At 36.8% G+C, this 22,954-nt stretch overlaps 1 protein-coding gene and 1 long non-coding RNA gene across 7 annotated transcripts in view; one reads left to right on the top strand and one right to left on the bottom strand.

The window, feature by feature from the left end:
- The window catches only part of LOC105092261 (uncharacterized), a 231,035-nt gene that overhangs the window by 19,350 nt on the left and 188,731 nt on the right, over positions 1 to 22,954 (bottom strand). For 3 of the 4 annotated variants that reach the window (XR_010381303.1, XR_004138182.2, XR_010381305.1), the window contains 3 exons: positions 9,845 to 9,979; positions 5,987 to 6,085; positions 3,298 to 4,237 (listed from right to left, as the gene is read on the bottom strand). This is a non-coding gene — a long non-coding RNA (uncharacterized LOC105092261). Of the gene's footprint in view, positions 1 to 3,297; positions 4,238 to 5,986; positions 6,086 to 9,844; positions 9,980 to 22,954 lie in introns of those variants that run through there. The other variant, XR_010381304.1, reaches the window with a different exon arrangement.
- The window catches only part of FUT9 (fucosyltransferase 9), a 161,951-nt gene that overhangs the window by 131,986 nt on the left and 7,011 nt on the right, over positions 1 to 22,954 (top strand). Inside the window, exons 1-2 of one of the 3 annotated variants that reach the window (XM_064486840.1) lie at positions 9,876 to 10,008; positions 10,329 to 10,397. The exons of 1 other annotated variant lie outside the window; for it this stretch is intronic. In XM_064486840.1, coding sequence (XP_064342910.1) covers positions 9,876 to 10,008; positions 10,329 to 10,397 — 202 coding nt within the window. Of the gene's footprint in view, positions 1 to 9,875; positions 10,009 to 10,042; positions 10,398 to 19,235; positions 19,336 to 22,954 lie in introns of those variants that run through there. One more of the 3 variants, XR_010381302.1, reaches the window with a different exon arrangement.

Here is a 22,954-nt window from a genome sequence, read left to right as displayed (position 1 = left end):
AATCACCCAGTATGTTGTAGTATTATTACTTTAAACAGTAATCTTTTAGCTTAAGAATAAGAAAAATAAAAGATTTTATCTTCATTTATTCCTTCCTTTCCTAATGTAGATGTGGTTTCCAACATATCATTTTCTTTAACCCTGAAAGCACTCTTTTTGCATTCCTTGGAGGGCAGTTCTGCTGACAAAGAATTCCCTTAGTTTTAATTTGTCTGAGAAAGTCTTTGTTTCTCCATCACTTTAAAAAATAATTTCTCAGTATTTAGAATTCTAGAATGGTGGGATTTTTTTTTTTTCAGTACTCAGTATTTCACTCCACTCTCTTTGTGTTTACATGGTTTTTGTTTTTAAAAATCCACTATAATTTTTGTCCCTGTTCCCTTTTAGGTAAGGTATTTTTTATCCCCTCTGGCTTCTTTCAAAATTTGTGTCTCTACCTTTGGTTTTCTGCAGTTTGAAAATGATACGCCAGGGGTAAGATGTTTTGTTATTTATCCTACTTGGTGTTCTCTGAACTTTCAAGATCTGTAGTTTTGGCTTCCATCATTAATTTTGGAAAATTCTTAACCATTAATGTTTCAATTAATTATTCTGCTCTATTTTCTCTTACCTCTTCATCTGATATTCTAATTTTGGGTGTGTCACTCCTTTTGAGATTGTCCAGTGGTACTTGGATGTTCTCTCCTGGTTTTTGTTGTTCTTTTTTTTTTTTTTTTTTTTGTATTTCAGTTTAGGAAGTTTCTATTGACAAATTTTCAAACTCAGATTCTTTCTTCAGCCATGTTTGGTCTACTGATAAGTCCATCAAAGACATATTTCTGTTTAGTGTTTTGAAATTTTTAATTCTTTCTTAGAGCTTTTGTTTTTCTGGCAAAATTAACCATCTGTGTTTGCAAGTCATTTGCTGTTTCCATAGAGCCCTTAACATATTAATCATTGCTATTTTAAATTCCATCTGATAATTCCAAAACCTGCACTATATCTGAATCTGGTTCTGATGCTAGTTTTTATTCTCCTCAGAATGTGTTTTTTGTTGCCTTTTAGCATGAATTATAATTTTTTGTTGAACACCAGAAACAGCGTAGAAGTCGATAGGAACTGAGGTAAACAGGCCTGTAGTGTGAGGTGTCGTGTCCATCTGGCTTGGAGTTGGACTGTTTAGTAATTGCTGTAGTTGTACGTTCCAGAGACTTTCATTCTGCGAGTGTCCTTGTTTTACCTCCACTGTTGTCTTTGTGCTTTGTTTTCTCTCGAATGTTTTCTCTTAGAACTTAGTCCCCATATAACTCTTCCTAGATGGACCGTGCATCCTGCAGCTCTTTTGGCTACAAGCCACTGCTTTTATACAGCAGCCCTGCTGACGTGGTGGTAAGCTAGCTGCAGCCCTGGGGATGGGACGGCCCTTCAAAGAGGGCCTGCGTTAGTAAGGGGGCCAGTCCTTTGTACTCTTGCCTTGATAAGATCACAGATATAGCAGCGACTTGGGGAGAAGCGCTTAGCTATGGAGGGACTCGACTGCAAGCGGATGGTAGCCAACAGGCCCGGCAAGTGGGAAATGAGTGAACACCAAGGGCCTAGAGGAGGGAGCTGAGGCGTGGCCCACCGTGACCCACCAAGTAGTGAATAAAGATGTTTGAAACTGCTGCATGATGCTGGTGAATACCTGATCTGCTGCTGCGCAGTTTAGTGTTACTGCCCCTGGAAATTCTGATGAACGTGTAACTAGTATAATCATGCCAGTTCTAATTTCAAATTAAGCTGTGCTGATGGTTTCAGTTGCATTTTAAATTCACCCCCAGTTAAGTATAGTAAAATAATGCCATTATCGTGGAGGACAGAGTTGTTTGAAGATTCAATGAAATAGTGTAAATAAAACACTCAGCACAGTAGAGCCAGCACAAGACTAAGGACTTGATAAATGCAAGCTAAGGTAAATAAATGGAACAAAATTATAGCTCTTAAAAAGTCATAGTTTCTTTTTTCTATTATTGCTAAAAGTGTATGTATGTGTATGAGATTTGGTTTTGTTGTTGTTTTGTTTTTCTTTCTTTTGCTTTTTTTCTATTTAAGGTAAGGATTAGACTTTAATCTCTCAAGACAAAGTTCTATTTATCGAAGAAGTGCACAATCATTTTAAATTTATTTATTCAATTTCTCTCTTTGGATTTTTTTAAAATGAAAAACTACTCTAAAGTGAGAAGGCATTGTAAATAAAACCTTTTTTCTCTCAAGTTCAAATTTCTTTCTTAATGCTATATGTTTACCACATGTTTCTCCTTTGCTCTTTAAAATTGTTTCTGATATTGACTCATTTGAAGGAATTCATATTAAAGTTTTTATTGTGTTGAGAAAGAGAAATTAATTTCATATGGTAAAGGTGAGTGAGAGATTACTTTCTTTCTGCCAGCCAAATAAATCTGAGATAAAGCTGAGTGAGTGAGTGTTTTCATTAGTCTGTGAAAAGCCTATTTATTTCCACGTGTAATTATAAAACAAATAATTCTGACTTAATGAAATAAAACCAACCCTGAAAACAAATAAGACTCATTTACAGTTCCAACTAAATTAAATACTGAAAAATGTTTTCATTCTGATGTGTTTTGAAATGTCTAATGAAATTACAAATAAAATAATTCAAAGAACATATGTGTATAGATGGTATCCTAAGAAGAAGCTCAAATGCACTTTGCCATTTTAAGATTTCTCTTATTTGTAAGTCGATGGCAATAATGAAGGAAAGTTGAGTTTCCACCTAAATCTTATGGACGTGCTAATTTTCATAGGAATTGAGTGTAAGTATTTGACAACATGCACAGTAGGTCGAATTGATACTGTGATCCTTAGAGTAAAATGCTTTATTTGATAAAGGCAAGAATCTAAGATTACTTCTTGCAGAAGTTTAAAATAGATGATCATAAATAAAGTTTAATGTTAGTGGCAGGGATTTATACCAATCATAAACTAAAAACAACCCACATTAATATGTTGAGGTCAAGAACCTACATTATATCAAAATCAAACTGTCCTTTTTTTCTTTAAAAAAAAAAATAGCCAATGAACTAGTTAAAACCAGTTAAACTGAAACTCAAATCTCTTTCTTCTTCTCTCTCTCTCCTGTCTCTCTCACACATACCTGCACACACACACACATACATATATACTGTTGAGTAGGAATAAACTAAAATAATATTACTGTCACTTAGAATCATTGCCTTATAGGTTGAAGATAATGATTTTCCTATGGTTTCTGTTGTAAATTAATGAAATTCATAAAGTATGTAATAATGACAAAGAGCCTTGGGATTGGAAGGAAATATATTTTTCTAGATCTCCATTTAGACAACACATTTAAAATCCTGGAGAATGGGACATTTGGGGATTGTGCTCTCAGTCAATCAGGAACTTGAAAATCCCAGTTACCTGTAAAACTCTCCCACTTTCTCTAAGTTACTCATAACAACATAGCCTTGATTTAGGACATAAATCAATTAACTGTCTACTTTTTTAGGAACAATACATGATTTATTTACTCCTGGTTTTTTTTTTTTCCTTCTTTCTTCCTCTATATCCTCACTGTTTTTGTTTTAGTCTTTTCCAAAGAGCTGAGACAGAGACTGGATTGCCAATAATTTTGAGGAGCATCTGATTCTAAGGAATAGAAGCCCATAGCAGGACATGTGAAAGAGGAAAGACACAAAAGCTGGTTCTAGGATATATTGTCAAGTTGGCCACCAAACAGGTGACTGGCACTCAAGCCCGTGACACATTCTGAGAAGCCTTATGAAATATGTCAGAGCTGTTTGCTTAGGGGATGAAAGATAAAAGCATTTATCTGTCAGTTCCCATCCCTGTTTGGACAGACAGACTCCTCAGATATTAAGTTCCCGGCACATCTGAACATTTTGCAAGATTCCAAGAATATCCCACGCTCAAGTGTCAGAGAAGTCTCCAGGCAGTAAGCGGTAGTTATGTGACCCAAGGAAAAGCACTGTTGGGTTGCATCTGCCACAGCCGATGGAGGGTCGCATGGAGATGGTCACCTCACTGTAGCAGAGTTTGGAGTGCCAGGTGGGGCTCAGAGCATGGTGAAGTGGGGTGCAAGAGTTGTCTGCATCACACATCTTTCATACAATCTAGACTCTTTTTAAGCTCCACACCAAGGGATCCCAAACACTTTGTTTTTGTCATTCTCTGAATTCCATTGTGATTTTATCTCAGATGCCTGACCCTTATTTTTCTGGAACCAGATAAAAACAAAATAGAGATATCTTTAACATTAAGTACTTTAAAAATCTCAGTATCAGCTTTAAAGAGGGACCATGCAGCAAAATATAGAATCCTTCTATCTTATTCAAGGGCTCCCATCAACTTGATGAATACCCATTATTGGTTTTCCTTCATTCACCCCAACCCTTTTTTTTTTTTTTAATGAAGGTACTGGGGATTCTCTTTCTACCACTTAGATATGGCACCACCCCCTCATCCTAACCCTTAAATCAATCAAGAGACCTGAAACACCATCCTGAGATCCTGTTTTGAAACATCTAGCAGAATATTTTTTTAATACTGAAGATCATTTTTGGTTGACTATCATTTGACAGTTCTCAAGGTAAAAACTTATCTCCTCAAATCATCAGTGCAAACCAACTGGAATGAAAGATTTTCTTTAATTTTTTTCTTGGGGACACTGCCATTTACCATCATATGCATTTCTATATGCATTTTGTTCCTGCTTGTTCATGATTGTGTATGGGTCTGAATACAATTTCAATTGTTTAGTCTCTATATTTGGAAAACCACACTGCATCACTGAGACATGTTCAATTTATTAACTACAAAGTCCTGTCATGTTTTGTCCCCTTTCTTGAAGATGGGAGTCTCTGCAGTGTAAGTTTCTGCATAAATTGCTGCCAAAATCCAAGCGAGAAAAAAAAGGAAGTTATTGAAAAACACTGGTCAGTCACTGAAGGCTAATCCTGAGAACTGACAGCTAGCAGCTAAGAAGCAAGTCTAAGTCCTTTAACCAAGGATTAAGTCTTGAGGACACACTGGGTACTGTGCCCAATCTGAGCGGCTTCAACTACTTTACTCTTATTTAACGTACTTCCGTCACTATTGTGCAAGTTACTGAGGTTATTACCCCCAAGGCATTCCTCTTTTCTCTTTATAAACATTATTCTAGAAGTAGAAAATCTAATGAGTAAGTCACAGACCCAGGTTCAATGGCAAGTCCTGGTAGAACTTAAACAAGCTTCAAGATTCTTATTTTGTTAATATCATATGCCCATAAGAATTATCACTATGGAGGACAAAATACATAAAGAGACACAATTCTCATTACTGAAGAGATAGTTATATACTCTGAGGACATAAGAGAGCCATGCAGAAGCATTTTTATAATATGTAATTAGGTGTGAAGTTTCCCTGTACTATTGAAATAAGTTTAAAAAAATTTCTAAGGGAAAACATTTGAAAGAACTGGAGGCAAAAGGGAAGAATTTGTAGAAAATGGGAGATTTGAATTTGGACTGGTGGAGAGGGTCAAGAAATGTATTCCTTGTGAAGAATGATACAGTTCCATAAGGCACACAGCATCCTGTCTGGTCACAATGGCATTTTTCCATTTCCTCTAGTTCTTCTCTGCTGCTTTTTCTTCAGATCTTTGAAGGACTGGCTCCCACTTGTCATTTAAGTCTCCCGGTAAATACCCTAATATTATTTATGTAGGCACCAGTCACTCTCTAGTGGTTTTTTTTTTTTCTCTCCAAGTAACTTGCCTTAACTGATACTGTCTTGTTTACTTGTGTTTATTGTACTGTCTGCCATTCCCCAATAAAGTGTTATCAGCATGAGAGAAGAGAGCTTGTCTATCCCCTTTACCTGCTGTATCAACAGCAACCTGAATAGTGTTCAACATGAACTTGGGGGAAAATCATAAGGATTGAATTAATTGATGAATCTACCACATATAACCACATGACCTTACCTCTTTCTTGGTGGGAGGTGGGACTTGAGTATATCTTTTTCTCAAAGTCTTTGTGTTCACTAGAGGTTTTCTTGACTATGTCCTTGCTTCATTTAAAGTCTATTCAATTAAAAACAAAACAGAACAAAATGATGAATATTTTAAGAGATAAAAATATTTCTGCATCTGTCTCATAAAGGTATGCATTTGGCAAGATAGAACACCTAGTCTTCTGTGTTTACAGTATGATAATTTAACATATATTATGGACATTTAAAAGAAAAATCCTACAGATTTTCTATTATTTTTTTCTATTGCTATTTCATGAGATCCATTATCATCTTATAGCATTGCTAAGAGTTTTAAGGTCTTAAATAAACATGATTGCCACACAGTTGTCATTAAATTTTTTAAATCCATTTTCATAACCAAGTAGTTAATAATTTGTGTTAATCATTATTTAGCTTTTCTAAAGAGAAGTGTGGAATTTTATTCTGTGAATCAAGACTAAGAGAAATACAATAAATGTTTAATAGGACTTCTAAAATGAGGAATTTCTGGTTGAGACAGGAAATATGGAATCTAATGGCCTAAAAACCTCTCATTTTCTTTCGAAGTCATAGGCTACTACTTGTCCCACTTTAAAGATGCACAAACAACACATTAGGGATTGAAGTAAAAAAGATAAGATTGGATAGAAACTCTTCACCACTGTATGAAATATATCAACTGAGAAAAACGCACACACGCACACACAATGTGAGAGCTGTGAGTTCAGTTTTATTTGGGACTTACTGAAGACTGTAGCCCAGGAGACAGCCTCTCAGACAGCTCTGAGGAACTGCTCTGTAGAAGTGAGGGGAAGTCAGCAGATACATGATTTCAGTGAGGGGGGTGTGTGCAATCAAGCACACATCTTGGGAGAAGTCTGCTGCTACTCACAAGGAGCAGCTGTCTCTGTTGATGATTTTAGTGCTTTTCTCGGTATGAGAAGATGCAAGCAATTGGATTTATAAAATTCTCTCCTGAAAAATATGTAACTATCTGATAAGGCTGCTGGAAACCTAAGAGTTTTCAATCACTAGAGGGATCAGGTAGAGATAAAAAACAAATGTTTCACTTCTGTTTACAAAGGTACAATTTACCAAATTTCTATAAGCCGTAATTAGCTTGAGGAGAAGGGTTTTCTTACATCTGGAAGCACAGATTAAAAGCCAGTAATGTTTCAGACAGAGACCATAAAAATTATTACCACATTCACCAGTTCATGCAGTCTTTTGTGTCTCATCCTTTTTTTAGTTAACCATTTTATAAAGCCATCAGGTTTCCAGTCAGAATTCTTTTAATTTCTTACCCAGTTCAGTGGTATGATTTGAAAATTATCAGAAATCTATACTTATAAAAAAAAATTCCTTGCTATGAATCTTCTTGAAGAGGGAGCATATTTGCAAAGGCATCTGAGTAAAGCAATAACTGAACAACAAAAGACTTAAGACATGCTTAAAAACCTGGTTAAAATGCAATTGAGAGAGAAACATGGTTACTGTTGTGACATATAACATCTTAAGGTAATAACTAGGATTATGACTCATGACATTTTTCCAGGACATATCAGATTTTTAGGAATTCCATGTAATTTCTAGAATGTCTAGAGTAATTACATTTACCCATACAATATAACATAAGAAGATTTATTACTCATTTAACAATACTCCCCATGTAATTTAACAGATCAAATGAACCTAATTAGTTTAACATCTATCTTTGGGATGTTTCAGGGGACCTTTGGAGCATCCCAGAGTCAGCTCGCAGTCAAAAGAACTTTATTAGAATTTGACTTGTGGAAGTTTGTAAAAACATCAAGATGGTTTGATACATTTGTCAAATAGTATCACAGGTCACTGTGAAACAATACGTATTCACTCAACCAAAGGACAGTAAAAGATTTCAAAGGCAAATACAGAAAGTTTTAACAGATTACCAGTTATAGGTAAGGAAATTTTCCAACCTGTTTTCAAAAGCAGATCAATATTTTAAGAAATTTTGTCCTCTTAACAGAGAGAGAAACCAAATTCAGACTTGTACCACTTTACCTTTAATATTAAAACTCAATTAAGATTATTCTAGTCAGTTCTGGCCATACATAGAATCCCATTCTAAAGATATTTTTCTTCTCACAGACTTTCTATAACTTTCTATATCCATATTAATTTGACCCTTATTTTCTCTCCTATTTAGAAATAACTAGCTTTAAGGCAAATTATTTTCTTTTCTCTTAACAAACTGCTTTTTCATTCCTCATCCCTTCTTTTACTGAAAATCTTACTTTCTCTGCGCACCAAAACGTTTCCTTTATTATTTCTAGTAGCTTAAATTATGTATTGAAATTAGAATCTTCAACTCTTCAAAACCTTAATTTCTAGTAAAAACTAAGAAGTAAGCAATTGTGAATTGTCTTTTACATTAGCAGTCTGTACATTAGCAAACTTAAAAATAGCATTAATTTCTAAAAATATGTGCTTTTTTATAGAAAATATCTCAGTGTGGCACCAAATATATTTATTCACAGTCCTAACACAGTCCAATGTTCAGTAATTAATGTTTCAGTGTCTTATTTTATTTGGGAATGACCTAGATATTCAATAAACCTCTGTCATTTAACTTAATTTAGCAAAATGCTAAAGTTTCAAGTTACCAATTATCTGGAGAGACTATTTTTAAGTAGACATTCCTAAAACATAATTATTCTTGAGGAGCTTACCTAAAAGCTCTTATCTCACTTACATTTAATATGCTTATAAAAATTTTCATTATACCGAGTTACTTTGCTTGCTGACAAATTCACAACAGATATAACAAGATCTTACTTGACTTCTAGTAAACCTAGATACAATAAAAGTGTTATATTTAATGCTGATGACTTTATTTGTCTGTATTAATTAAATCAACAAAGAAATTAATTTCAATGCCAAATATTAATTGAATACTGAATATTTCCCAGTTCACTTGAACCTGAAATTCATTTGGTTTAGTTACTTTAATATTTCTGAGAGTTTATATAAGTGCTTAATTTCCTTTAAGCCAATTAAATAGCATTCATTTACAAATTAATTTTGGCAATACTATCTGGAATTAAAGAGATATATTTACAATGCACACATAGACTTATAGACAGACACAACCAGAGATTTCATAGCTTCATTTTTTAAACTTAGTTATGAATCAAGTATTATAATATAAAACTCACTAGTTTATAATAATGGTTGTAATAAGCTAAGTTTCAAAGGGCCTCTTTTCCCTTTTTTCCCCCTCAGTCTCAAGAATTAGAGATGCTCTAGGTAAGTATTCCTGGAAGCCTTCGTAGAACATTTATATCTCAAGGCACAAGGAGAGAAATGCAAGCTTCTCTTAGAAGGACTTGTTCTCTCAGGATAAGAATTCTGAAAATATGTTTTACTGAGCTGGCTTTCTCTAACTTAACTATATATGCAATAAAAGAGCCCCATTTTGGCCATTTTCAACGCAAGATTTTTCTTTAATTCCCAATTAAGTTAGTTCTTGCAACTATGTAAATACATAAACCCTGTTAGGGTGTTAGTAGGAGGCTGGCTTTCTGGTAACTCTCATTTAGGAAAGATGATAGGCCAGCTCCTCACCTATCACCTAGTGCAGACTGTTCTTTGTTTCTCAACTGAGCAAAGGGGCACTTTTTCCAAGCGTCTTTCAACTGAGTTCCCCCAGTATCTTTCACCTGGCGGGGACCTTGTAGTATCTTTCAACTTTCAACCTCTGGGAGCCAGGTACCTGTTACACACTGCCAAACAAAACACAGGATCATCAACCAACAATCAGGAGATTGGAGAACCAGGAAAGACTCACCCAAATTCTTCTGGACTCTCCGAGGAGGCGGATGGGCCCACAAGGCCTCTGCTGGTACCAAGGCTCAGATCCTCAGAGCTCAGGCGAAGGAGAGACGTCTGCTCTGGTTTCCTTCCTGGTTGCCAAAACTGTCGACTGGAGGAAAAACACACAACGTCAGAGCTGTGAGTTCAGTTTTATTTGGGGCTTACTGAGGACTATAGCCTGGGAGACGGCCTCTCAGGCAGCTCTGAGGAACTGCTCTGAGGAGGTGGTGGGGAAGGGTGGTGTATATATACGGCTTTGGTGGAGGGGTTTGTGCAGTCAAGCATACATCTTGATAGAAGGTTGCTGCTAAGTCACGAGAAGGTCGCTGTTAGTCACAAGGAGCACATGTCTCCATTAATGAGTTTAGTGCTTTTCTAGGTATGAGAAGGTACAAGAAATTGGGTTCATAAAATTTCCTCCTGAAAATGTCTCATTATCTAAAGACCTGTTCTACCAGTTTTTTTGCAGAGCACAGAGTGCCTCATTCCTGATCACCACCCTGAACTCCTTCCAGGGTGTGTTAAAGGTCAGTGACTACAGTGACTAGTGACTTCATTCTCGTAGAACCAGATGGCAAGTGAAATTCTTTAGTTGGTAAAACACTCAAATTCATGTCCTAGTAACCACAGCTTTGTATTTACAGAGTGGCACATCAGTATGAAGAGATGTTAGAGAAACTTAGATTATTATTAAAGAAAGGATAGCTGAGGGTTGTCAATAGCTATTTTCAAAAATATTAAAAACTCGGTAAAAAGGTCGGCTAGATGTTTTCTCTCTAAATGGAGAGAATCAAATTAAATGGTTGCAAATTACAATGAGAAAGATGTAAATTATACCTAAGAAAACCTTCTCCACTGTAGAAGTCTGTTGAAATGGAACTATTATCTTTCACTGAATTACTTGGAGTCAGAGGTTTAACAGCATAGTATCTGCCAGGGTTTTTCTCCTGGCTAAAAACAGACACAGGGGTCCCCAAATTAAAAAGACGGACACTGCCATAGTAACAGAATAAACACATTATAATCTTATTTTTCTCCTTTCATCATTATGCTTTTATTTGGAACCAGGAAAAAAAAATGATAAAGGGACCCCAGAAAGTATGACTAGGTTAGAGAGATTGAAGAAGATGGAAATAAATGGGGAAGACAAGAAGACCTTAAGGAAGTGATCTGTGAATAATGGAAACCCAAGGATTACTTCTATACATGCCCACTTCTGAACAAATTATTTAGAAATCATTCCCCAAAAAAATTCCTTGAAATGAAATGCAAATTATTTCATACACTTATTTTTTCCCTTCCTTTTTTTTTATGATAGAGGTCTAAAAGTTTTCATTTATTCAAAGGAGATTTTGATTCCAAAATGTTTCAGAATTTTATGCAAAGCATTGCCATGGACTAATTGTGTTGCTCTGCCAATCATGACTTCAACCTTAACAATTAGGAGTCAGCTAGGTTTCAGGACTTCATGTCCTTGAAGCTGCACTGAGAAAATGTCCCAACAAATATCAAGACTCTTACAGGGACTATTTAAAGCTAAAAGGATACCCTTTCAGCTTCCACTTCCCCAAGGCTATGGTTTCAAAGATACATCTTGGAGCTCATCAAAGAGAAAAATAAAGGTGCTTGTGGAGGGCATGGCCCCATCACCTTCCCAGCTAGCACACTCAGCTCTGCCTTTATTGAATAAAGGCAAGGAACTCTATTTTCACTTTCTCCCTGCCCCACTCCCACCTTCTGTCTCAACAGAGTACATCTCCAGTACTACGTTATCTGCTAAGAAATAAATGAGAAATAAGGTTACTTTGAAAGATGCAGAGACAAATTAATATAAATCCAGTCATCAAATATGGTATCTACTCTGTGGCTAGCAATGATAATTATATACAGATATTGTGGGCACCTAGTTTAATGTAGATTAAACTAGTAGTAAAGAGAAATGCTGAGTTCTGGCATTCCACTTGAGCCACCAAATATCGAACTAAATAAATGCACATCACATTACATTCTAAAATAAACTCTACCTGATGTTTTAGACCAGGGGTTGCAAACCTTTTCCTCAGACGACCAGACAGTAAATGTTTCAGGCCTTGTGGGCCATAGGATCCCTGTGGCAGGTATTCAAGTCTGTCACTATAACACAGAAGTGGCCATGGACAGTACATAAATGGATGGGTATGGCTGTTTTCAGTAGAACTTTATTTACAAAACAGGCAATGGCTAGATTTGGCCACCAGGCCTAGAGTTATCTGCCCCTTGATTGAAAAAGCCCATTGTGGTCATATATTTTTTATTCTCTCAGATATTGTCTCTTTTCCCCTGCTTTTCTCAGAACCTCAGATAAAACCTCCTTGCAAGAAAAGGAGGGGACGCATCTTCCTGTCTGGTTTCTTTCAGTCTCCCTGCTTCTGGCTTGCCCTGCTGTTTTAAGTTTGAGGCTGGGATCACTGTGACCTGGGACTTCCCAGTGTCGACAAAAATTAATGAATAGTCATCTAAGAAAGAAATGGAAAATTCTACTTGAGGCCACCTGAAGATTATGACCCGAGAGGCAGTCTTTCAGAGAGCTCTGACATCTGTTCCAAAGATGTGAAGGGTAGAGGCCAGCGTATGTGTGATTTTGGTGAAGGGAGTACCTGCAGTCATGCCCACATCTTGATAGAAACTCGCTACTCTTTGAGAGGAACAGAAATCTTAGCTAATGGTTTTAGTGCTTTTCTAAGTATGACGATGTAAGAAACTGGGTTCTTAAAATTTTCTCCTGAAAACATCTAACCACCTGAGGGCCAGTTCTGGCAGTTTTCCTGTAGCACAAAGTGCCTCATCCTGATCTTCACCCTGAATTCCTTCCAGGGTGTGTTGTAAGTCAGTGACTCCTGTGGCTAATGACTTGGTTCTTGTAGAACTGGCTGATGGGTAACATTCTTGATTTTACAGTTCTTTTCCTTTCAGCCTTAATTTCAATGAAAGTTTAGGAGGCATTTCGTGATCAGCTTGTCCCTTGGCACTAGGAAGGCTCAGTCCCCTGTTGGGCACGGGTTTTGTTGTTAGGCCACGCAGTGCGCTGTTACTGGACTAGGACCTATTTACAACAGCCAAAAAAACCCCTGGGCCACTCGTATTACGGGTCTGTCATGGTCCTGGAGTAGTTCCCTCTTGCTGTTTCTTCTATTATCTAGAGTTACACTCTCTCAGGCCTTGATCTGATAGGACTATATATCTGACCAATCTTTTTAAGTCACCTAGTCATCGTTAATTTTAATCAAGGCTCAGGCACACGTTTGGTCATTCAAGAACCAGCCATCTTGTAAAATAGGCAAAATACAAGGTAGTTAACTAACATTAATAAGGTTATAAGTAAGTATTTAAGCTAAGAACTTCTATTAGGTGCAGCCCATATCTCTCCAGACTATCTGACCAGTCTGTTCTGCACCAGTCGTGATCTTTAAGGGGAAATGATTTATCGGCCTTGTACATAAAATTCACCGAAGATGTGTGCAGGTACAAGGCGAATGGTGGGCCCTCATGGCCCCTTACAGGACTGAGAAAGAAGTGTTGTCTTCTAAGGAGTTGCACGGCTGGCACCGGCAGAAGAAAAGCTGATCTTTATGGCTGAGCAGGCGTTTCTGCCCGTCGGCAGGTCTGGTTAATACATAGTGCAGAGGCGCACAGCACTCTAGAATGGAGGGAGGAGGCCCAAACAGGCAGATAAAAGTGTTTACATTTTTCTTGTCTTGTTTCAAGTACAAAATTTTTATTTCTTCACCAGTAAGGACACACAGTGGAGCAGCCTGGTTGCCACGGGTTCCCCTCTGCTTCTTTGGTGCTATGAGCAGGGGTCTGGCTGTGGCTGCCACCCAGTCTTGGGCCAGGCAGTCAGCTGTGCAGCCCTGCTGGGCCACCTCACCACATCATGGCATTCCCCTCTAGCAAGCCTCCCAGCCACACCTCGCCCACCCAAAGCACGTATGAACCAAGGGATGCTTGGGGAAGCTGTCCCTCAAGATCTCAGGTGTCTGATGACCCTGCTCAAGTTGACTTCAAAGCTCCTGTGGTTTTTAAGAGACTACGCCACTTCCCTGTTTTTAATATCACCCTCAATTATTTAGCGCCCCCAACTTGGCCAAAGCCCAGAGAGCTTCCTTAGCCCTTGATATGTTAAAAACAGAATAAAGGCATTTGAAAAATCTCGTCTCACAATAACTGAGCTTGCATCTGAGACTACATCTCAGAAGCTGAAAATTACATTCTCCTTTCTTTTTACTTCTCAAATGAATCCTAACTTACCTACCCAACTTCCCCCATAGATGGTTAGGTAGACAGACCTGCTAAGATAAAGGTCAAACATTGAGAAAGTTCAAAAAGGAAAGTATGTACAGAGTTTTCAAACTATTACTCTTTTTTGTTGCCTTATATTTCTTCACAACCACCCTTCTAGGTAGGTGGTGTTATTCCGGTTTAAAAAATACAAAGGCTCAGAGAACACGCTACAGCTTGCTCAGCTGCTGTGTAAGACAGCAGGAGATGCACCTTAGAGTCTGCCTTTGTTCATCGTTCTCACTCAACCAAAATTCCTAAAAGATGCAGGATGCTAACTAGTGGGGTCAAGGGAGTGGGTCTGGGTTCTGGCCCCAAAGCCACCAAATATTAATTCTGCTCACTTGGTAAAATTCATGACATGTCAGCCTTTGTACAGGATCTTTGGGATTAAATGAGACACTGATAGTAACAGCTATCTTTCACCAAGTGCTGTCTGCATGCCAGACGATTTCCAAACACTTTGATTCATTATCTCACTTAACTCTCAAAACAGCCCTATAAGATAGTATTACGATTATTGCTATCTATGCACAGTGTGTAACAAAGTCCTCAACAGAGTCTGCCACATAGTAAATGCTCAGTAATACTAGTTATTTTTTAAATTATTCCTCTTCCATTAGATTCATGCCCACTAAGAACATTTACACAGACCTCTGTTTCCCCAGAGCAGGAACAATTTTTGACAGGCAGGCTTTGTTTGCTACCACTTTTAAAAGGCCTAGAAGAGTGTCAGACTTAAGAACAAAATTTGACTGAACTACCATTCTGTTTGGCTCCTGGGACTGCCCCAAATCCCTGTGTTCCGGGGCCTGGGACACAGACACTGTCTTGAAGGAGGAGGAAGTAAAGGGATGTATGCAGACCAGGAGGGCCAAGGCAAGATGCTACGTCGATTCAATAGCCAGGCAAGACTTCTCTTCTCAGTTACTTTTCTGTTTTACTTATCGTAATCCTAGTCCACTGAATAAGTTGCATTTGGACTTTTTTCATTTCGAATTGTTAGTATCACTACTTACTTCTCAATTTCATAAAGAGGCATTGTATTATGGAAAGTATTTGACCATAAGCCAAAATATGTGGCTTGAAATTCCTACTGTGTCACTAAATATGTGGCATTAGTAAGAAATAAACTTTTCCATGTCTATTTTCTCATTAAGCTATAAAATGAGACTGTCAGTTTAGATTATCACAAAAGATACTTTCCAGCTAAAAATTATTGCTGAATTATTTTCTATCACCATCAATACAAATGCTCACAAATCTTTCCATTTTCAGTTGATGCAAAAATTGCAAATATTTTTATTGTCAACCACTTGTCAGTCATTAATGAAGGAGACTAACTGTAGGCTTTGAATAATGCCATTATTTTTAGAAATAGCTATTTGTAAATCTCAATTCCTAGATTGATTTACTATTTCACTGAAATAGAAATGGAAGGAATATGAACTACAATACTTAATAAGAGTATGCTAATCATTTAATATAATAAGCAGTCAAAAAGTATCAGTCTACGTTCTCACTGCTGCATGTGGTTGACTTTTGTACTGTGCCTGTTTGCTTCACTTCAGCATCTATTGTTAGAAATTCACGGAATCACGTGGTGAAAATAAATGCTAAGTTCTTTTGCTTTAAGGATCTCACTTATATTTAGCTTTCACAGAGTTGCCATCTAACAACAACTAAAAAGGGCAGTTTCCCTAACTTTGGGATTTCTAAAGGATCTGAGTATTTCATACCACAAAGAGCAGACACCCCATTCTCTTAAATCTTTGAAATGTTTATGGCTGGAAATTTCTAGACATTGGGAGCTTGGGTGTCCTCATCCCATATTGCATATAACCATAGAAAATTTGTCCTCTCCACTCCAAACAAAGGAAGGAAAAATCCATGAAGTCAGAATGTTTGCTTGATATTTCATTCATGCATTTATTTATTCATTTAATCATTTAGAAAAATGCCTCCCATGTACCAGAAACTGTGAGGTAGCTAGAAAAGAAAATCAAAATAAATTTGGTTCATGTGTCCGTGGACTGTAGGGTCTAACAGGGAAGGAACACTGGCAAATCGACTTTGATCTCATGATGACAGAAGTGCCATGTTGGACAGATGCACAGAAACTGTGACAGCTCAGAGAAGGAAAGTCTTTCTTATTAAGATAAAATCTTTGAAAATATTTATTATTCAACAGGACTTGTATCTTACTTTCCCACCTTTTTTTTTTTTTGGCTTATGAATTCTTTAAAGCAGCTTACTTAACATTCATTGTACCATCCATTTATAACACTGTGTCACATAAACACAGGAACTTAAAAAAATATTTAACGAGCATCTGCTATATGCAAAGCTTCGGGTCAGTTTGCTAGCTGTAAGGAAAAAATGGAATTTCAGTACAGAAAAGCAATGACAATTAAGAAAATGAAAATGAGTGAAAAATCACTTCTAAAGATAACACCTAAAAATATGTTTTCAGAAATTGAAGGTCAAAGAGGGGCAAAGCACATCAGAGAAAATGAGTTTCTTAATCTCATGGAACCAGATTTGCCATTTAAGCATACAGCTTATGACAAAATAATTGTCCAGTAATTACTCTAAAAGATGGAACAAAATCAAATTAAAATGGAGCAAATTGCCTTTTGCATTGTGGCCAATGACAAGTAGTGACACATTTATGCTGCAAAATACCACTTTCTTTTTTGTGAGATGTGACCTATTGCTCGGTGGTTAAGTGACTAGTTTACCCCACGTAAAATCTTCTGTAACCCCGTCTTTCAGAGGAAGTGCAAAGCTTATTACTGCTACTGCTATATGTGGCAATTTCATGTTCAGTAATGAAAAAGCATACATCTTAAGCCCTACACGTGTATGTGTAGCGAATGTTATAGTTCATAATTACTGAGTGCTTCTATGTGCCAGGTGATTTATATATATTAATTCATTTTGTATGCACAAATCAGGCAGGTAGGTAGCCTTTTTTTTCCCCCAGATGAATAACTGAGACATGGAAAGGTTGAGGATGTGCCGGAAAGCTTCATAGAGAGCTGGAGGTAGATTCAGGATTTGAAACCAGGCATACTGTGTGCAGAGCAGATGTTCTGAGTCACAGAACATGCCAGCCCACAAGCCAGTGAGTGGTCTTCCTTTTCATATCTTTTAAAGATACAATCTACCACTTATTTCACTTAGCATGAAAGTAAAAAAAAAACAAGTTTGAGTCATAGATGAATACATAGTGAGTGAATCACTTGTTACCTTTGTATCTACTACACTTTGATTATTACTTTTTAAGTTAGAGAAAGACAAAGAGAAGACATTGGAGAAGACCTCCTGGCACTTAGACACCAGAGGGAAGACTTTCAGGATTTGTTTCTCTCCTTTCCAGGATCAGGAGGAAAAAAAAAGACTCTGTCACCGCACCTAGAGATGATCGGTCACATTAACATATACACACAGGTCATTGAATAGTGAGTTTATTCCTTTGAGAGGAGGGATATACCCTTTTGTGGATCTCATTCATAAAAGAAAAATTTATTGAGCAATACAATAAAGTAAGTGCTGTGACAGACATTCCTGATAAAAGGGATGTCAAAATGTGAAAGCCTTGGATGAGGAGGTGCCTTAGTTTGCCAGGGCTGCCATAATAAAACGCCACAGACTGGGAGGCTTATACAACAGAAACGTATTTTCTCACAGTTCTGGAAGCTAGACATTCAAGATTAAGCTGTCAGCAGGGTAGGTGTGTGGTGAGAGCTCTCTGCTTGGCTTGCAGAAGGCCACCTTCTAGCTGTGTGCTCACGTGACCTCCTTTTTGTGGGTTTGCAGGGGCAGGGAGAAAAGCAAGAGCTTTCTGGTGTCTCTTTTTATAAGGACACTAATCCTTTTGGTCCAGGGTCCCACCCTTACAACCTCATTTAATTGTAATTAATTCCTTAGAGGCCCCATCTGCAAATACAGCCACACTGGGAATTAAGGCTTAAACATATGAATTTGAGGAGGACATAAACATTCAGTCTGTAACAGGAGCTAATGCTCCATCTGACTTCTTTAAGGATAAATAAAAGTAGACACAGGGGAAATTTTGATCATAAGAAAAAATCAGAGGAAGTTACTGTTGTTGCTCTGATGTTGTTATTCTTAAAAAGTACTCTATGCAGTTAATATATCCAAAAATCCTTAATTGCCAAGGACAATTCTGGGAAAATGCAAATAATCAAAATTAACTCAAAAAATAGAGAAATAAGTAAATATATAAATAAAAGAAATTGGAAATGCTATCTGATAACTAAAAAAAGAGGAGGATCAGGGCCAACTGGTTTCACATTGTCAAGGAAAAATAATCCTCATGTTACAAAATCTTCTCAATAATACTTCCTGATGCCTAAAATAAATATTAATAATAACAGTTGACATTTATTTTGTGCTTACAATTTGTTAAGGACAGTGCAATGGTGATATTATCTCATCTAACTTGTTATGTAAATAGCCTAGCCTTAATACCAAAACTTAAGAAGGCCCTGTAACAAAAAATGCATACTAAAAAGAACAGTACAGAAAAATGGTGTTATACCAATGATTTAAGGAAGATTTATATAAGGAAACATGTTAATATTATAACACATCAAAGACCTAATAAGAAAAATCATAGGATAATTTTAGTAGAAGAAAAAGGACGTAAGTAAAACAAACAAATGAAAAAAATAGAATCAGTAATTGATTTAAACATGGAATAAAAAGCACCTTCCTTAACATGAAAACAGTATTTCTGTCTCACACAACGGCTTATAAGCAGACTCTGTCTGACACAGTCCTTATAAGCAGAAATGTGCCAAAGAAGCCAACCATCATTTTTATTATTTAATGTCATTTCAAAAATTCTAAGCCACAAGCAATGTATTTTACCTATTGAAATTGTAAGGAGAAATATTATTTACATAGGTTATGCAAATATATTTTAAAAACTCAATAAAACCAATAGAAAGTTCTTAAAGTTAATAGTTCTGTAAAGTGTTTCAATAAAATGCAAAATCGTTAGTTTTTCTCGATTTCAGAAATAATCAGGAGATGTGAAGGGGAAAAAAAAAAGATGCTCTACCTCACAGCGACAAGGACAACAGATGAAATGCCTCAGAAAAATATTCTAGACATAAGACGCCACCAATCTTTACTCCAAGATATGAAACAATTTTAATAGAATGACACAGCGTGTTTTCATTGAAAAGAACAACTACATTTGGTATGTCATAGTTTGCAAATAACTTCAATAGACATAATGAAATACTTCTTAAATACTAACAAGATTTTTTTCAAGGATGGACTTGATGAAAATAACTCTAAAGTTATCTGAAGAACAAATAGGTTATATGCAATTAAAGAAAATATTTATGAGGAGGGAAGTTATATAAACAATTTAAAACCTGCTATAATCAACAGATAGACCGATGGAATAGAATAGATAATCTTGAAATGAACTCATACATATACCTGAAAGTGTTTGATAAATAAAACAATGTGCAAAGGAAAAATTATGCAATAAATATTGTTGGGAAGAATTGGCTAGGTATTTGAAAAATATATTGTTACTCCTTACTATATGTAAAGTATAAAAATAATTCCAAAGAATTAGAATGCCTGATATAAAATAAATTACAATAAAACCTAGAATAACATATTGACTAATCTTCAGGTATGAAATACTTTCTAAGTACTAACATAACGAGAAGAAAAGGGGAAAGAGATAACACATATTCGACTACAGACAATTTAATAGCTTTGTGTACCAAAAAATGCCAAAATTAAATCCAAAGACAGCCTACTAAAAACTTTGAAACAAATATAAAATTGAAGGGATATTATTATTAACAAGTATAACTGATAAAAATTTCCTTCAATATAGCAAGTTAAATAGTAAAAGCAATTTGGGAAATAATGGGGCAATCCAGATGTATACAGCAAGCATTAAGCTAATACAAATATCAGATTGTCATTTGAGACTCACTTCGATCTCAAATTCTGCCCAGTGTCAAACTTTACCAGTATTTTAAGGATGCAGTCGGTCAAGTGTCAGGGAGAGGGCTGGAATGTTCTGGCCTCCCCGCAGGCTCTCCTTTCACATTACCCAAAGTCTCTGGTCAAGAACAGTAGAAGTCCTCAATGTCACCTCACACAGTGGGGAGCAGTTAAGTTATAAAACATCTCGGTTGTGAAGCTTCTGTAACATTCTCCAGGGAGCCATGCCTCATAAAGCCATACAAGTGTTTATTTGTTTACGGTGAGCAATTCTAAACCAAAAACATCTTCCTCAAAGTATTTCACAGATAAGAATTCTCCCTCCCAGCAAATATCATTAGTCTGTCAGCTCGGAGGTCAAGTTACCATGTTTGCAAGGACATTGGACTAGGTCATCTGCCTCCTTCCCTCCCACTCCCCATCTCCTGGGTAATCAGGAGGGATCTCAGGCTAGCTGGTTTAACTCCTTCCCCAGCATAACTTTTATAATAGAACTGTTTGAAAGAGATAGAAAGAAAGGCGAAAAAAGAACACTCAAGTCACAGTGTTTCCTATGGATTGAAGGAAAGCAAGACCAGTATCAGTGATAATAGTTAATGGTTCATTACAACAATCCCCGAAGTAAGCGATGCTGACCCGAACAATGAAGTAACAAAAGGATGGAGAAAAAGAATGAGACTTAATAAATGCTACAATATTTCAGTTAACTAATTGTAATAATTGACTAGATGTCAGATTAAGGGAGTCAAAGGAATAAATCATGATTTCCATTGGAGACAGGCAGGTGTATGGATGATGTGACTGCAAAGATAGAGAAAACAGAGGAGCAGTGTTGGGGAGGGTAAAGGTTCTTCAATAGAAGATGGGACTGTGATTGTGTTTAAATTCTAAGGGAAAACAACAATTAGAGATATCAAAGTTGAAGATGTAGGAAAAATCAGGGATAATAATTGAAATGAAGTCACTTTACTCATTTAGATTCCAGAATTATGAGGAGGAATGAGCCTTAGATGTGAGGACAGTGGTCTTTTCCACTGTGGAGGGGTGGGAAGAAACAAGAATGTTCTTTTTTGATCGCCTCCATTTTCTCTAGTATGTTCACCAAATATGGCCCTTTCTTCTGAGTATTCATCTACTTGGTAAACTGAATATTCAAAATATTATTTCTTAGGGAAGAATCCAGAGTCAGAAAGTTAGATGACCCTTGAGGATGTTTCTTTCAGGCTATAGAGAAAGAAGCCAATGGGGCCAGTTGAATTACCATGATAGAAGTCCTCCCCTCCAAGGGCTGTAGTACTTGTATCTGTAAGATTAAGTTTCTCACTCTTGGATGTTTTTACTCCTAAATTCCACTTTTTTTGTAATAATATTGTCTTCTGTTAAGTTTGTTAGTCCATCAATCAGTTTATTTTCAGGTGACTCAGTTGCAAGTGAATTGAACTTGTAAACTTGCAACTTGCTTCTTTTCCTGCGGTCTCCTTAACCACACTTTTTCCGTGTTGTCTTTTAGGTGGTTGACTTCTTGCAGCTCATCCTTTCTATTTTAGCTCTTACTGGCCTATTCTCTTACTATAAATTTAACCTGAAGTTTCAGAAGCACCTCATTAATGACAGTGGGCTGTTTTTATTTAATCCTAGTAAAGCTGGTGCTAATTAGTTTCACATGAGCTCAAAAGATGATCAGCGTGCAAAACTTGGTCTGATCCAGAAGCTGTTGTCATGGCAATGCCCCATCTAATTCAGTGTTTCTCTCTATAGGTAGATATTCTCTCTCCAGCAGCCTCCTTCTTAGTTATCTATTACCATCCTTTGATATGCATGATGGTATCTTGTGTTTTGTTTTCATTTTTGTTTTTGTAGCTAGAAGAACCAGAATTTAACATAGAGGACAGGGGTGGAGGAAAGCGCAAAGGGAGACAAAGCAGTTTATTTCCTGTGGCTTCACTCCCTTGCCCTGTAAATTAGAATAAAGCCTCTACTATTAGTAGATAGAGGATCAAAAATAAAGGGAAACGTTCTGGGAGAGATGTTGTGAGTGTCTCAGCACAAAGCTGCTGGAGTCATTGACCAAGTCTGATTTAGAGAGCTGGTCTTCCAACTGCAACATGAACCCAGGAACCCTGGCACCCAGAGGGTTAGAGGTCAGGGAAGAGCTGCGTTTGGGTTTCTAGGTCCACACAATCAGTGGTTAGGGCAGAAATGAGGCTGCGTCAAGCGGATTCTTGGACTAGTGGAGCCACATGAGGAAGGACAAACAGGGTGGATGGGGACTGCTGCTGCCAGACCATTTGGAGTCTGCATGAATCTTTTGTGTCTTTCACAGAAACCATTGAGGGGCACCTTGAAGAAGAGACATTCCTGGTAGTGAGACATATGGAGATCAAACTGTCCTACAGTGGTGACTCAAAAGCATATGAACTTTTACAGTAATCTAGAGAGATCCAGGGAATATAGAAATTTATAGAGAAGGAATTATTTATTATGGTTTAAGTAATGATTAAAATAAATACTTGCAAGTCCATTAAAAAATACTCACCAATGACATTATGTGGGCAAACTCTGGGGTATAACTGAAAATTGTATCTAAATGATTCCTTGTCTCTTTATTGTTTTTAGGCAATCTAGCTTTTTATTTTTTTGTATATATAAATATATTTTTTTATTGAAGTATAGTCAGTTTACTATGTTGTTCAGTTTCTGGTGTGCAGCATAATGCTTCAGTCATATGTGAACATGCATCTATTCATTTTCATATTCTTTT

Source organism: Camelus dromedarius, chromosome 6 (assembly GCF_036321535.1).
Source record: "Camelus dromedarius isolate mCamDro1 chromosome 6, mCamDro1.pat, whole genome shotgun sequence".
NCBI lineage: Eukaryota > Metazoa > Chordata > Mammalia > Artiodactyla > Camelidae > Camelus > Camelus dromedarius.
This window is presented reverse-complemented; position numbering and strand designations above follow the sequence as displayed.